Raw genomic sequence first — 17,639 nt, forward strand, 5'->3', positions numbered from 1 at the left:
TCAAACAAGTTTGAACGTGACGACGGAACAGGCTGGTTGATGTGTGTTTTACGTTGAAAATTCGACCGAAATGTTGGATTATTCATTAATGTGGTGTGTGAAGTCTATTCTTGAATAGTTGATTTAACTGTACAAGCTTAAATTTGCCGACCTAGGGCAGTGAATTAGACGCAATCGAGAAGGGTGAGGTACCTCACCCAATTTTCCATAGAGACAGTGGTTAAGAATATCCACACAGCAATAGGTACTGGTACCGGTACCTTCCGTCTGTCTACGGAGGACAGATTGTCTTTATCGAGCAGTAGCTCACGTACGTACATGTACCCTTTTCGGTGAATTTCACCGATTTCACCATATTAACCGTATGTGTGCCTATGTATGCCTGTGTATGCCTATGTATGCCAGAAAATCACAATCTCACGGATGGACATGCCATCGCTGTGCCTCTGCCTCACATTCTGAGAGCTAAAGACATAATGCAACTGATTTATCTGTGATTTCATGCATCTGGACCTGCTGAACATGAATTTTGTGGTTCTGTCCCTGCTGCAAACACCGCTGCAAACAACAGTCTTTCGCGCTATAGTCCCACACATTCATCTTCGTGTCATGGACCACCAGTTCATCATGCAGAAATTGCAGTGACAATGACGATCTGCTGTAAGTTTTTTTCTGATATTGCATACACCACAGGACCAATATTACATGCCCTCTTGCTACAGTGACCTGTGTCTCTCAGCCTTATATCCGTGGAAACCCTGAACTTAATCAATGTCAATGCACAGTGTGCTTGGATAAACTGATACTGAGTGTTACTGTTACATATACATGTCCTACGGCTACTGAACTGTGTACTGTGCATACGTGTTATATCTGTAGCGGTGCTGAATGCTATGTGCAAGCAAGTTGTACGTACTTCAGTCGCCTAGCTACACTGCTTGTAGACTACTGAGTATCTCATGTGACATCTGAAGTTAAGCCTCATCTTCTCAGAACTCAAAACCTCCCGTGATTATCACCAAATGACTATCACAAGTGTTCTTCACGTGACGATATATAAGAGTATTAGACCTACCTCGAAGTGAAGATGAATTGACTTATGCTCTACAATCATAGTCTCAGAGTGCCAATGTGGATTTAATACAGCTACAGTCCACTGGCTGCTTCTCTGCAGTCAGTATGCCTGACCTCGCCATTTCTGTTCGTCACTGAGTATAGCACCGTACTAATAGTCATCACTCCAGATTCCAGTACTACTGTCACACTGTCTGTCGCACCTGATACCCCAATATGGAGACCCGCAAAGGGAAAGCCACAAGTACTGAAGCAATCATTCAGGCTTTTGGAGAGTATATCCAGAGTCCTGATTTCCTTAAAGCCATCAAAGAAGCTGTTGAGAAAGCCATGAATAAACAAACAACAAAGTTTGTCCAGCGCCTTGACCTAGTTGAGCAAAAGTGCACCAGTCTCAAGGAGAAGTCCGATCAACATGATGGCTGCATCTTTGACCTGGAAGTATCCCTCAAAGCAAAAGATGCTGAAATAAAACGTCTCACCACCGCTCTTGATGATCAAGCAACAGCTGTCAACAATCTCAAACTGACGATGAATGAAGCAGAGCAATATTCTCGCCGCAACTCCCTGAAGTTCCATGGTGTCAAAGAGAGCAGACTAGAAGACACAGACCAACTCATCCGCCAGCTCTGTTCCGACCAGCTCGATGTGCCCATTACTCTCAATGATCTTGACAGATCGCATCGTGTTGCCCCCCCGCAACGACATCGCGACATCCCAGCCGTCAAACTTTGTTGCCAGCAACAAACAGAAAGACAATAAAGAAGACCATCCTTAGTAAATGTGACTTGGAAAGCTTTGACATGGGCCTAAATTGATCCCAAATAGGCACTCAGATATTGGGTAACTTGTTGAATTTTGTGTATTTTTTTTTCTTTTTGAATTATATGTACACACTTGTATATCTCTGATTTTCTGTATAACTTTTGCACTTCTTTTCTTTTACTTTTTTTCCCCCAAATGTTTGAGCCTTGTAATAGTTTGATTACTCAAGTGGTCGAAGACAACGGAACCTCGGATACTTTATATACAGATACTCCATTAATAGTGCATGATGATGTGAGGGTTTCTCCCTTAAAATCTGTTTTTCAGGAAGAATCAACTACATCTTCACACTCATTATACTAGATCATGTTACCAGATTCACCGATGGTCTTTCTCAAATGATAGGTCCAAATATTCATTACGGTATACTGGACCTGTATTGTGGAAGGATTTGAACGTGAACCATGTTTTTAATGTACAATTTCATAATATTTTTAAAAAACAGTATAAAAAGATTCTTCTGAGTTTATACTGAAGTTCTATGTGAAAGTATCGTTTTTAGATTTTGGGTGATATCCTTATGTATTTTGACCATGTTAATTTGTTTGTTTGTTTGTTTCTGTATGTTTTTGCTTGTTTGTTTTCTCAGTTCAAATCTGTTTCTATACATTATTAGGTATGCACAGTCTTACAAGCCATTTAAGGCTTTCTTATGTGCATTCCATTTTTCATCATTACAGTTGTGTACTTTGTGCTGATTTGTATAGCATATGAATGTAACACGCAAAGACCATGTTACAAGATTCATTTCACAAAATAACCACTTTTTGCTCAGAATGTGATGCCATCTTGGCTGTGCAAAGTTGGGTCAATGGTCAAATATACTTCATTCTGTATCTTCGTTATAGTGTACACCGAATTTGGTACCAAAGATGGCAGACCTGACTCTCTTTTCTAAATGAGAATCCAAATATCACACGGCCAATGTCTGTAAACACAGATAAAACCTACATTGTATATGGTCATGCCTATTGCGATCAGGACTCGAATCATTGATTTTAAAAAAAAAAATCGGATCACCTAATTTGTCAGTGTTGACAAATTCCGGTTCTAGTTAGGTGATCCGAGTATCCTCTCGGATCACCTATTGTATCTGTACGGATTCTTTCTTCTTCTTTCTTTATTTCTCCCCAAAAGTTGTGCAGAGGTTAGCTCAGAAAGTACTCTGCCTATCAATTTCAAACTTATACCATGTATGTATCGTGTCCCAAAGACGGCAATCGAACTAAAATCAAAGTGATCAGTCGACCGTGACGTCACTATGACGTCATTATATGAAAACACATTTTCAGTCATATCTCATTAATGGAATGAAGTTTTTCAATGAAATTTACGTCACATATATTTCAAGTTATGCACATTCTACTCATATTCTCAAAATTTACATTTTTTCTTAGTACGTGCGCGTACGTGCGCGTTGAAATATTTGTATGCTCAAATCGAGCTCAAATTTTTTTTGCACACGTTTCAGACCATTTGGAGCATTTTTTGAAAAATTGAAAAAATCGGACGGACGCGTACGCGCGCGCGCATATACGCACGCACAGCTTATATGCAATAGAAATTTCCCGTTTTTTCACACGTATCGGCTGCCTGAAATGTCAAGGAATATTTCTACCAAGTTTCAAGTCAATCCGACTCAATATGACGTCATACGGGCCCGTCAAAGTTGAAATTCCGCGCGCGCGTCAATGGCGATATACAGTACAACTATGCCAAAAAACTGCCAATTTTAAATCCGATTTTACTCGTCAGGATGGACGGTGACCCCCCATTTTCTATACATATTTTGAAAACTGATGAGTTGTACATGTCATTTCATGGGTTGGCAACGCTGACAAAATGATTAAAAGATATCAAATTTCTTAATAAAGTAAAAAAAGTAAATTTTCAAAATGACGTCATCAAATTTCAAGTTCATTCGAGCGTATCTCACTAGTCCTTTGTCAATTTTCACCCAGATTTCAGTATGATGTAGCTTATTTAATGTTCTTTCAAACATAAAATTACAGTGTTCTGATTGGATAACAGTATCACCTCGTAAAAATGGATTAAAAGTAATCTTGTCAAATTTGACCAGTTTACGTGTTATCTCTATGGGAGTGCAGTTTTTCTGGAAATGAAAATTGACATGACTATCTTTATCGAGCACTAGCTCACTTAAGCTTCGGTAAATTTCTCCCAGATTTTAATATGTTGTAGCTGAGACTTTACGCTACCGTAAGTGTGCCCTTTGTTTTTTCATACGATGTCAAAATCACGTCAAAAAATTGGGTTGAAATTCAGGCTTATCTTCGATGTATTGAGATATTTCTTTCTTTCTGCAACTTTCTTTGCAATAACTCAAGAAAAACGGCCTCTATCACTTCTATATTTTGCACATGTTTAGTTCATGTCACGTGAATTATTTCATAAAATAACAGCTACTTGATCGGACACCATCTTGGGTATGTAAATTAGGGTCAAAGGTCATAGGTGTTTCACCCTGTATCTTAGTGAATACATGTCTTATCTTTCCCATATTTTGCACACGCAAAGACCATGTTACAAGGATCATTTCACAAAATAATCACTATTTACTCAGATGCCATCTTGTCTGTGCAAATTGAGGTCAAAGGTCATATGTACTTCTTTTTGTATCTTCGTTATGACGTGTTATCTCTATGGGAGGGAATTTTCTTTAATGTGAAAATTGACATGATTGTCTCTATCGAGCACTAGCTCACTTACCCTTCGGTGAATTTCTCCCAGATTTTAATATATTGTAGCTGAGACTTTGCGCTATCGTTTTATTTAATTCGTTTTTTCATACGATGTCGGAATTACGATAAAAAATTGGTTGAAATTAAAGCTTATCTTCTATGTATTGAGATATTTCTTTCTTTCTGCAACTTTCTTTGCAATAACTCAAGAAAAACACGCCCTATCACCCCCATATTTTGCACATGTTTAGTTCATGTCTCGTACATTATTTCATAAAATAACAACTACTAGATCGGACAACATCTTGGGTATGTAAATTAGGGTCAAAGGTCATAAATGTTTCATCTTGTATCTTAGTGAATACCTGTCCTATCTTTCCCATATTTTTCACACGTATAGACGATGTCGCGAGAATCATTTCACAAAATAACCACTATTTCATCAGATGTAATCTTGGGAGTGCAAAGGTGGGTCAAAGGTCATATGTATTCATTGCTGTATCTTCGTTATTCAGTGTATACAGAATTTGGTACCAAAGATGGCAGATATGACTCCCTTTTCTAAATGAGAATGCAAACATCACACGGCCAATGTCTCTAAACACAGATGAAACTTGTATGGTCATGCCTATTGCGATCAGGACTCGAATCATTGATAAAAAAAAAATCGGATCACCTTAATTTGTCAGTGATGACAAATTACAATCTCTAGTTCTTCTTTATTTCTTTCTCCTCAAATCTTGTGCAGCGGTTAACTCAAAAAGTCCCCCACCTATCACTTTCAAACTTATACCATGTATGTATCATGTCCTAAGGACGACAGATCTAGTGTATCAATGTGATCAGTTGACCATGACGTCATTATGACGTCATTATCTGAAATCACGTTTACATCAATATCTCATTAATGGAACGGAATTTTTGAATGAAATTAAGATATCATATGGTTCAAGTCAAGGTCTATTGATATATTTCATAAAATTTGGTCACGTTCATAGTAAACGAGCGCGTACGCGCGCGTTGAAATTTAAACATGCTCTAATCAACCTCAAAATTGTTTTGCACACGTTTCAGGTCATTTACAGCATTTCAAAAAAAATCGACGGACGCGTACGCGCGCGCGCATATACGCACGCACAGCTCATATGCAATAGAAATTTCCCGTTTTATCGCACGGATCGAATGTCTGAAATGTCAAGGAATATTTCTACCAAGTTTCAAGTCGATCCGACTCAATATGACGTCATACGGGCCAATCAAAGTTTAAATTCCGCGCGCGCGTCAATGGCGATATACAGTGCAACTATGTCAAAAAACCGCCAATTTTAAATCCGATTTTACTCGTCAGGATGGACGGTGACCCCCCATTTTCTTTACATATTTTGAAAGCTGATGAGTTGTACATGTCATTTCATGGGGTGGTAAAGCTGACAAAATGATCAAAAGATATCAAATTTCTTAATAAAGTAAAAAAAGTGAATTTTCAAAATGACGTCATCAAATTTCAAGTTTATTCGAGCATATCTCACTAGTCCTTTGTCAATTTTCACCCAGATTTCAGTATATTGTAGCTTATTTAATGTTCTTACAAACAGAAAATTACAAAGTTTTGATTGGATAACGGTATCACCTCATAAAAATGCATTGAAAGTAATCTTGTCAAATTTGACCAGTTTACGTGTTATCTCTACGGGAGTGCAGTTTTTCTGGAAATGAAATTTGACATGACTATCTTTATCGAGCACTAGCTCACTTACCCTTCGGTAAATTTCTCCCAGATTTTAATATGTTGTAGCTGAGACTTTACGCTACCGTAAGTATGCCCTTCATTTTTTCATACGCTGTCGGGATCACGTCAAAGATTTTGGTTGAAATTCAAGCTTATCTTCGATGTATTGAGACATTTCTTTCTTTCTGCAACTTTCTTTGCAATAACTCAAGAAAAACGGCCTCTATCACTTCCATATTTTGCACATGTTAAGTTCATGTCACATAAATTATTTCATAAAATAACAACTACTTGATCAGACACCATCTTGGGTATGTAAATTAGGGTCAAAGGTCATAAGTGTTTCATCCTGTATCTTAGTGAATACCTGTACTATCTTTCCCATATTTCGCACACGCAAAGACCATGTTACAAGGATCATTTCACAAAATAACTACTTTTTACTCAGATGCCATCTTGTCTGTGCAAATTGAGGTCAAAGGTCATATGTACTTCTTTTTGTATCTTCGTTATGACGTGTTATCTCTATGGGAGGGAATTTTTTTAAATGTGACAATTAACATGATTGTCTTTATCGAGCACTAGCTCACTTACCCATCAGTGAATTTCTCCCAGATTTTATTATGTTGTAGCTGAGACGTTACGCTATCGAGAGTGTGCCTTCGTTTTTTCATACAATGTCGGAATCATGTTAGAAACTTGGTTGAAATTAAAGCTTATCTTCGATGTATTGAGATATTTCTTTCTTTGTGCAACTTTCTTTGCAATAACTCAAGAAAAACAGCCCCTACCACCTCCATGTTTTGCACCTGTTTAGTTCATGTCACGTTCCTTATTTCATAATATTACAACTACTTGATCGGACACCATCTTGGGTATGTAAAATAGGGTCAAAGGTCATAAATGTTTCATCTTGTGTCTTGGGGAATACATGTCCTATCTTTCCCATATTTTGCACACGCAAAGACCATATTGTGAGAATCATTTCACAAAATAACCACTTTTTCCTCAGATGCCATCTTGGGAGTGTAAAGGTGGGTCAAAGGTCATATGTATTTGTTGCTGTATCTTCGTTATCTAGTGTATACAGAATTAGTACCAAAGATGGCAGACATGACTCCCTTTTCTAAATGAGAATCCAAGCATGACACGGCCAATGTCTCTAAACACAGATGAAACCTGTATGGTCTTGCCTATTGCGATCATGATTCGAATCATTGATTAAAAAAAATCGGATCACCTTAATTTGTCAGTAATGACAAATTACAATCTCTAGTTCTTCTTCTTCTTCTTCTTCTTTATTTCTCCTCAAAAGTTGTGCAGAGGTTAGCTCAGAAAGTCCGCTGCCTGTCAATTTCAAAATTATATCATGTATGCATCATGTCCCAAAGACGGCAAATCTAATGTATCATTGTGATCAGTCGACCGTGACGTCACTATGACGTCATTATATGAAAACACATTCTCAATCATATCTCATTAATGAAATAGAATTTTTCAATGAAATTTACGTCACATATATTTAAAGTTATGCGCATTCTACTCATGTTCTCAAAATTCATATTTTCTCTTAAAACGTGCGCGTACGCGCGCGTTGAAATATTTGTATGCTCCAATCGAGCTCAAAATTTTTTTGCACACGTTTCAGACCATTTGGAGCATTTTTTGAAAAATTGAAAAAATCGGACGGACGCGTACGCGCGCGCGCATATACGCACGCACAGCTCATATGCAATTGAAATTTCCAGTTTTTTCACTTTGATCGCATGTCTGAAATGTCAAGGAATATTTATACCACGTTTCAAGTCAATCCGACTCAATATGACGTCATACGGGGCCGTCAAAGTTGAAATTCCGCGCGCGCGTCAATGGCGATATACAGTGCAACTATGCCAAAAAACTGCCAATTTTAAATCCGATTTTACTCGTCAGGATGGACGGTGACCCCCCATTTTCTTTACATATATTGAAAGCTGATGAGTTGTACATGTCATTTCATGGGTAGGCAATGCTGACAAAATGATTAAAAGATATCAAATTTCTTAATAAAGTAAAAAAAGCAAATTTTCAAAATGACGTCATCAAATTACAAGTTTACTCGAGCGTATCTCACTTATCCTCCGCCAATTTTCTCCCATATTTCAGTATGTTGTAGCTTATGAAATGTTCTTTCATTAATGTAAAAACAACATTTTGATTGGATGACGTCATCGCCTCGTAAAAATGGATTGAATGTATCCTTGTAGAATTTGACCAGTTTACGTGTTATCTCTATGGGAGAGCAGTTTTTCTGGCAGTGAAAATTGACATGACTCTCTTTTTCGAGCACTAGCTCACTTTTGCTTCGGTGAATTTTTCCCAGATTTTAATATGTTGTAGCTGAGACTTTGGGCTATCGTAAGTGTGCCCTTCATTTTTTCATACGACGTCGGCATCACGTCGAAAAACTTGGTTGAAAATGGCACGTGGCTTCGATGCAGCGTCATTTTGCTTAATACACAGGGCCTATGGAGCATGAAATAGGTCATTGCATAGCGCATCCGACTCGTAATCCTAAGGTCCCTGGTTCGAGGCTCACCCCTGCCAATATTTTTTTTCATTTTTTTAAACACTTTTTTTCTTCTTTTTCTTTAGTTAGTCTTAATCTCCCTTCCTAACTTTATCTTTTTCTGATTTTTTTATGCTTCTCCTTCAAATTTCTATAAAATAACATTTTTTTCTTTATTTTTCTTTCTTTCTACTACTTTCTGTGCAATAGATGAACAACAACAATGGCTATCAATCCCATATTTTGCACATGTTTAGTTCATGTCACGTACATTATTTCATAAAATAACAACTACTTGATCAGACACCATCTTGGGTATGTAAATTAGGGTCAAAGGTCATAAATGTTTCATCCTGTATCTTGGTGAATACATGTCCTATCTTTCCCATATTTTGCACACACAAAGACCATGTAACAAGGATCATTTCACAAAATAACCACTTTTTGCTCAGACGCCATCTTGGGTGTGCAAAGTGAGGTCAAAGGTCATATGTACTTCTTTCTGTATTTTCGTTATGACGTGTTATCTCTATGGGAGGGATTTTTTTTTAATGTGAAAATCGACATGCTTTTCTTTATCGAGCACTAGCTCTCACTTACCCTTCGGTGAATTTCTCCCAGATTTTATGTTGTACCTAAGACTTTGCATTTTGCATCTTGGTGAATACCTGTCCTATCTTTGCCATATTTTGCACACGAATATAGACGATGTCGCAAGAATCATTTCACAAAATAACCACTTTTTCCTCAGATGCCATCTTGGGAGTGTAAAGGTGGGTCAAAGGTCATATGTATTCGTTGCTGTATCTTCGTTATTCAGTGTATACAGAATTGGTACCAAAGATGGCAGATATGACTCCCTTTTCTAAATGAGAATCCAAACCTCACACGGCCAATGTCTCTAAACACAGATGAAACTTGTATTGTCATGCCTATTACGATCAGGACTCGAATCATTGATTAAAAAAAAATCGGATCACCTTAATTTGTCAGTGATGACAAATTACAATCTCTAGTTTTTCTTTTTATTATGTGTCTGCTACGAATAATGCCGCAGGAGGTATGTGTTTTCTGGTTGTCCGTCCGTAATCAATTTATTGGTATATCATTTACGTAACAAAGATCCGTTGGAGGTGTTTAAAGGAAACTTGGTAAATAGTAGCATAAGGTTACAAAGCTGTGCCTAACAACTAGTGGACGCACGTGCTCATTAAGTCATGACAAATTATGTATTGAGCACACGTGTTTGAAGTTGATAAATTCGTACCGGGTCAAGTTGTTTATACGCTATTATAATAACAACTTGACCCTTCTGAGGTGTAACAACTTACCCAGATGAATTGTCAGTTAAGTTATCTATTACTTAAGACATCAATTGATCAAGTGTACCAGGTATTAAAACTTGCACTCTTCAGTGCCTTGCATGTATAAATGAAAATGCTAAAATTTCACATTCCCCCCATACTGTGGATGTAACTCACTGAATAGCACTTTACACGCATACAGCGGAATGATTCTGTAGAGTAAGATTTGGTCCATGGGGTAAAAGGTTTAGTGAAAATGCCATAATTTCACTATAAGATTTCAAGTATTTTGAAAATGGATCAGTGTATTGTCATAAAAATTCGTAATACCGGATAGTGTTTCTTTGGAGATAGTTGTGGGCGGTATGGTCAAAATGTCAAGGGTCAAGTATCTGCCTATTCATGTATAAACTGCCGTCTCTTTTATCATTGAGCTGCCTTGTATAAAATATACATACTGGGAGAGTGCTGCGATATTGCGGAAGGAGGCATATACCAGTTGCCATAGCGACAGTTCTAGTTCTTCATCACGTATTCATAACAGGAAAGAAGCATTAAGAGCGAAGGTGATGGAGATACCTTGCTCTCATCAGTATCTTATAATGACCAATCAAAAAAGGGGGTAATTAGGCTAAAAGGCACTGATAGGCGCTGTTGGAATTGGTATGCATGGTATAGGCCCAGAGAAAGGTTGCTTCAGATACGGAAAAAAATTAATGCAATTTATTTACACACCTGTTTTATTAAAACTCGTAAAAAAAAAAATCACCTTTCTGAAAACAAGCCCCCAAACCGGTTTCACTGTCACGGTTACTTTGTCGTTAGAATGGGTGTATGATCCTTGCTGTTCTTACACCAACAAAAACAATTACATCATCGCTAACCTTGATTATGAATAAAATCAAGGGGAAAATTAAAGAAGAAAAGCTGGAAACAAGGGTAAGTGGTTGGTGCAACCCTAATGGAAAACCCATTATTAATTCACATTAATATCACAGAAAGCACGCGAATAATGGCATCTATTCCTGACTGCCGTGTTCTCAGTCTAGACACTTCGGCTCACGGGTTCCATCGCTCTCTTTGATTAATTCTTCAGTGATGTATCAAGGAAAAGCTCTAAACGATTGATACCATTTTAGTGCCATATTCTGTTGATTTTACAGTTGTTTCCGCTCAAATCACTGGCAAGTCTATACATCTTCATTTATAACCCATCTGCAACTGCTAAGCACTCGATTAACCTCAGAACCCTCAGATGAAGAAAATGGCAGCAGTTGAGTTGCTATGGAAATTTTTCGGATGCCTTCTCAATTCTCTCTTAGTGTTCCACTGCGGTAAGTACAAATTATGGCCACTGGGGGTATCTATAAAGACAGTGACCGTTGTTGTATATCCATTACTTTCATATACATATTTCTTTTTTAATACTTAACATCACGACAATGCATTGAACAATTAATATAGTGTATATGTTATGGCTCAATCATTTATCAATATATTGAAATTAATAAAGAAGAAATCAAGTCCAAATATAAGTTAGTCTAATATTAAAGAAAAAGTAATACATAACGAGATCAATGGTATGATTTTGATCAAAATCGGATGAAAAATAAGGAAGTTATGATATTTTGAAGTTTTGCTATTTTTTTCGGGAAACAGTTCTTGAACGGTTAATATTGTAACGGTATTTGATCGTGACCATGTACCAACTTGCGGTGGCGATCTTAAAAGATATGTCCTATCTGCCACCAAACAGTAACAAGGCTAGATCTCCGTAACGGTAGCTCAATCAATCAAATCTCACAAATATCACTCATTCGAAGGTAATGCTGCCACCAGGTTTGTTCAGGTAAACCACGCCTTGCCAACAACATAACTTCCTTATTTGTCAGCAGAACTACAGAGAGAGAGGGAGAATAAGTAGATTCTATTCATAACAAACACTGACCAATCGAAAAGCTCCTTTTATAAGTGCCTAATCAACTCTGAATGCCACTATCACACTGTGTGTGCTATTGGTAGAAAGTGCGTACATGCAAATGAGATAACTGACTTGACCGCCAAACAGTCCTACTAAGCCATTACTACTAGCACCTGAATGCGGTGAGTCTCGTGATTTTGCACTAAAATCTCCTGTTTCAACAAGACTTCTATGCCAAGTTTCTAACAATCTCATCATTCAAGCATTCAGCATAATATAGGTGAGTTAATAATTCGATATTTAGTGTCTTTGTGCATAATCGTGACTGTTAGAGTAGCTAGTGCCTAGTGTAGATATTTAAATACCACGAGTCAGCTGTGCACGTTTCAGTCATTGCACCCAACACTCCAAACAGCGACAAGTTCTTCACACGTGTTTCCAGCACACACGCAGTCAGACTGGCATGCTAAACATTCTCAACCATACTCAAGCATAAGTTCAGCAGGCCTAACTGTCGTGTAGATTTCACTTGTAAATTGTGGCACTCACATTCTGGCATTCCTACAGTGTATTCTAACTACTAGTAATCCCTTCTCTCTCAGTAACAAAATTCTTATCAAACTAATTACTTCAACTGACTCGAGCGTCGATGACGGGTTCGTTTGTCCACAGTATATGGACGCGGTCGTGGGATGGTCTTGTTCTACACTGCTAAACTACTCTTACTTAGACTATTTCACACATCACAACTGCATCCACAGATCACTAAGCAGACTTTCAGTTAATCATCACACAACGCTTGACTTTCTTCTAAACTTAGTCTGTACAAGCAGGGATTGAGTTCACAACAACACAGAACGTTTAATTCCAAATTTCTAACATTGTTATGTACATTGTCGTAAGTGTGGTTACACATAATTATGTACACTCTGAACGCCACCGTCTGTACACTTTACAGTATTATACAGTTCAAACATTTACACATAGATTGTTATCATTTTAGAATATCTGACATTGATACTTATACTCTGTGCCCCAATTCTTATGTTTAATATTACCCATTGGAGAAGTATGAGTGCATTCTTTACTTACATACTGACTTTATTAAACCACCTTAAGTATTACTAACGCTACACTCAGCACAGTGTGAACTTAGATTTTATCAAGTTTGGGTTATAGTGTCTTTAACTTAAATTGAATTACCGGTCCTCCATTCTAGATGTTACTAAGCTCAGTTCCTGGCATTTGTCTCCAAATCTAGACTGCAAGCAGTCTTCCTTGTTTTTCTCCTTTATAAAGCACGGCTCAATAAATTACGCAAACAACAAGAATAAATAACACGCATCTTTCTGCTAGTCTCACGACAGTATCCGGATCTCACCCCGCCGGGATTTTAACCAGCACACACTCCACAGATACATTTCTAGGCCCTGTCAACAGTTCCTTGCAAGTTCTGCACTCACTCTGTCGGTGTCAGACCCTGCAACCTAGGTATCTCACTACCCGGTACTCGGTGATAGCATAGACATCAAGTGGGTCACACTCCTACCTATCACTGGTGGGACACAAACACCGCTGTCAAATAACCACCTTCTGACACTAAATTCAGCACTTCGACCGTTACTGTGCACTAGTCAGGCCTGCCCTAGGCACACTCGATTTTGACACTTGTTAAATTTACTGCAAGTAATGAGTGAACGGACAGAAACACAAGGAGGGAAGGGGGGGGGGGGGAGAGGAAAGAACAGCAGCTTGCCATGACCACATCATACTAGGACATCAATCGCCAGATTGCAGCTAAGCCCTTGTAGTTTCAGCATCATTGAGACTCAACCTTCAGCTAAAGCATCAAACTTGTCTTTCGTCTCGAACCCAGTCTCTGACACTGAAAACATCACAACTGCTGGCTCGGCATGGTAACACGTCACTCATCAAGCTGTTGAATCTGCCGTCAGTCTTTCACCTCATCAGGGAATAAAAGGGAAAGGAGGGGGGGGGGGGGGGAAGGGGAAGGGGAATCTGCCCAACACTCATCACAAACTAAACCTATATCTATAACCTTATTCAGTCTTCAAATGCAAAAAGCACTACTATGGTACCACCTCATGTCTTCATAAGATGTTGAACTACAATCCACTGCACATCACATTATGATCATAAAAATATTCACACTGCTGCAAAAATGTCTAAGTGCTATCACCATAGAATATTCTAAGTTGCCACACTTCTGAAAATGCCTAAGTGCCATTGTCATAGAATAACCTGAGTTCACACTTTCCTGAAAATGTCAAAGTGCTATCACCTCAAAATATTCTGAGTTAACACTCTGAAAATGTCAAAGTTCCTTCCTCATGAAATATTCTAAGTTCTCACTTCTCTGAAAAATGTCTAAGTTCTGACCATGTCAAAAATTTCTAAGTCATACTTCTCTGAAAATGACTAAGTGCTGACACAATGAAATATTCTAAGTTCACACTTCCCTTGAATAATATCTAAGTGCTGACACTGTCAAATATTTCTAAGTCACACTTCTCCGAGAATGACTAAGTGCTGACACCATAAAAATATTCTAAGTTCACACTTCCCTGAGAAATTTCTAAGTGCTGCAACTGTCAAATATTTCTAAGTCACACTTCTCCGAGAATTTCTAAGTGCTGACTAGTGACACCACAAAATATTCTAAGTTCACACTTCTCTGCAAAATGTCTAAGTCTCAACAAGCGTCTCATACAAGAGCAGAACTAACAGTTAGATTCTAGACAACGCTAACTAGAATCCTAATGCAGTTTAAATTCCAAACACCAGTTACCAATCTGGGTAACATTCTAACAACTAACTGGATAAGAACTTGGGTAACAACAATAATTAGAGTGAGTCTATCCTAGGAGACATCGTTCATGACCCCCTATCCCAGGGTCCCAGACCCTGCTTTCCATCATCGCCATCTCTCTGTTTAGCAAAGGAAAATGACAACCTCTCTTAATAAATTTGCCTAAGAGACTGTGAGCATGTAAGAAAATATTCTCAAACAATTGGTACACCATACTTATCCCTACTCTATTGAGAAGCAGAGTTTATTTTTGCCTAAGTCAATGGGAAAGAAACCCTAAATTCGCTATCCATCTTGTCAATAAAACTGTTTCCAATTTCCCTAACTAGGAAGACCATCACAAATATTTTCTAAGTATTTGTTTATATCCTCATATCTCAGTTTATAAATTCTAACAATGCTAACAACAATTTAGAGACTTAAAAAATTTTAGACTTACAATTGCTCTAACTTAGCCTCAAGACTGTATCAGATCACAATTGTACTTGTAGCATCAACAAAGCATCAAGGATGTACGGAGTCAAGATCTTCATAAGATTTCTCAGCCAGGGTAAAATTTCAAGCTTCCCGGGCCCCTTTTATACCCCTTGACCCTGAGCTCTAAAGTGCAGACAATACGCCTCTGAACGCTGATTGGCTAAAAGTTTCTACGTCACGCACAGCGGTAAATTCGATTGGGAAGTACACTGCAGCGACCATTGTTCGCCGGGGAATTAACCTGGATACAACAAAAATTACACTTTCATCTTTGGACATTACACTTCCAGATCAAATTCTGGCTATTCACCAACTTAATTATCTTCAGCATAAAAGGTAAGCAATGAGATTACACATTTCTTAACACCATTTCTCGTACGTGAATACACTCGATCTTACCCCAGTCCCACATGTACTATTCTATGTTTTCTGACTGAGCTATAATTAGCACACAGGATTCGCCGTTGCCGATTAATTTTAGACATGCCAGTAAAACCACATAGTCTCATTTTATACTTGTAAAAACATTCATATGATATAAGTTTCTTCCAAAATTCAATCTTGTATACCAAAAAGATCTAGAAGAGCCAAAATCTATGTCATAAATTCTGAATTTGTCCGTTAACATTCTGTGATACGGTAACTACGACATACACTGTGCAATTGTCTATGTAGCCTAGCTAGCGTCTACACATTGTCATTTACGTGTGCATCCTGCTAGTCTTCTGTCATCACTGTTCACTGTTTATTACACATATTTTTCAATAAAATCTTCTTTACTGTGATATTCATTTTGTGTAAATTGCCTCAATTTTGTTGTTTTGTATTTCTCAGAATTTTATTCACATTCCAGTGTTCACCGTCAACAATTTAAAAATAATTATCATCACATTGCCTGTATCCAAAGACAATATCAACATTGCTGTTCTCATTATGTACTACATGTATTGTATTGTATTTTTTTTTTGGGGGGGGGGGAAATAACAGCATTTTCCTCACAATATGAATATGCCATTGGCAAAGCGGGCGTGTCATCCCCTCACAATAAAGTTTTTACATAAAGTTTTGAAATTTCCAGTTTTTCATTCAAATGAGAAAGAAGAAAAGCTGGAAACAAGGGTAAGTGGTTGGTGCAACCCTAATGGAAAACCCATTATTAATTCACATTAATATCACAGAAAGCACGCGAATAATGGCATCTATTCCTGACTGCCGTGTTCTCAGTCTAGACACTTCGGCTCACGGGTTCCATCGCTCTCTTTGATTAATTCTTCAGTGATGTATCAAGGAAAAGCTCTAAACGATTGATACCATTTTAGTGCCATATTCTGTTGATTTTACAGTTGTTTCCGCTCAAATCACTGGCAAGTCTATACATCTTCATTTATAACCCATCTGCAACTGCTAAGCACTCGATTAACCTCAGAACCCTCAGATGAAGAAAATGGCAGCAGTTGAGTTGCTATGGAAATTTTTCGGATGCCTTCTCAATTCTCTCTTAGTGTTCCACTGCGGTAAGTACAAATTATGGCCACTGGGGGTATCTATAAAGACAGTGACCGTTGTTGTATATCCATTACTTTCATATATATATATATATATATATATATACATATTTCTTTTTTAATACTTAACATCACGACAATGCATTGAACAATTAATATAGTGTATATGTTATGGCTCAATCATTTATCAATATATTGAAATTAATAAAGAAGAAATCAAGTCCAAATATAAGTTAGTCTAATATTAAAGAAAAAGTAATACATAACGAGATCAATGGTATGATTTTGATCAAAATCGGATGAAAAATAAGGAAGTTATGATATTTTGAAGTTTTGCTATTTTTTTCGGGAAACAGTTCTTGAACGGTTAATATTGTAACGGTATTTGATCGTGACCATGTACCAACTTGCGGTGGCGATCTTAAAAGATATGTCCTATCTGCCACCAAACAGTAACAAGGCTAGATCTCCGTAACGGTAGCTCAATCAATCAAATCTCACAAATATCACTCATTCGAAGGTAATGCTGCCACCAGGTTTGTTCAGGTAAACCACGCCTTGCCAACAACATAACTTCCTTATTTGTCAGCAGAACTACAGAGAGAGAGGGAGAATAAGTAGATTCTATTCATAACAAACACTGACCAATCGAAAAGCTCCTTTTATAAGTGCCTAATCAACTCTGAATGCCACTATCACACTGTGTGTGCTATTGGTAGAAAGT

General features: G+C 37.7%; 1 protein-coding gene across 1 annotated transcript; it reads left to right on the top strand.

Annotated features, from left to right (window-relative positions):
• Window positions 1–285: 285 nt before the first annotated feature.
• On the top strand, window positions 286–2,874 carry LOC139717670 (uncharacterized). Its single transcript, XM_071629172.1, has 2 exons — window positions 286–660; window positions 723–2,874. Exon 2 carries the CDS (start codon window positions 1,291–1,293, stop codon window positions 1,834–1,836), a length of 546 nt encoding a protein of 181 aa, XP_071485273.1. The 5' UTR covers window positions 286–660; window positions 723–1,290; the 3' UTR covers window positions 1,837–2,874.
• Window positions 2,875–17,639: the final 14,765 nt, after the last annotated feature.

This window comes from Diadema antillarum, unplaced genomic scaffold (assembly GCF_040938485.1).
Source record: "Diadema antillarum isolate AM-2024a unplaced genomic scaffold, OU_Dant_1.0 scf00000079, whole genome shotgun sequence".
In the NCBI taxonomy this organism is placed as follows: domain Eukaryota; kingdom Metazoa; phylum Echinodermata; class Echinoidea; order Diadematoida; family Diadematidae; genus Diadema; species Diadema antillarum.

Excerpts from the sequence above, each read along its gene's own strand:
- LOC139717670 (XM_071629172.1), top strand. The coding sequence starts at position 1,291 with ATGGAGACCCGCAAAGGGAAAGCCACAAGTACTGAAGCAATCATTCAG.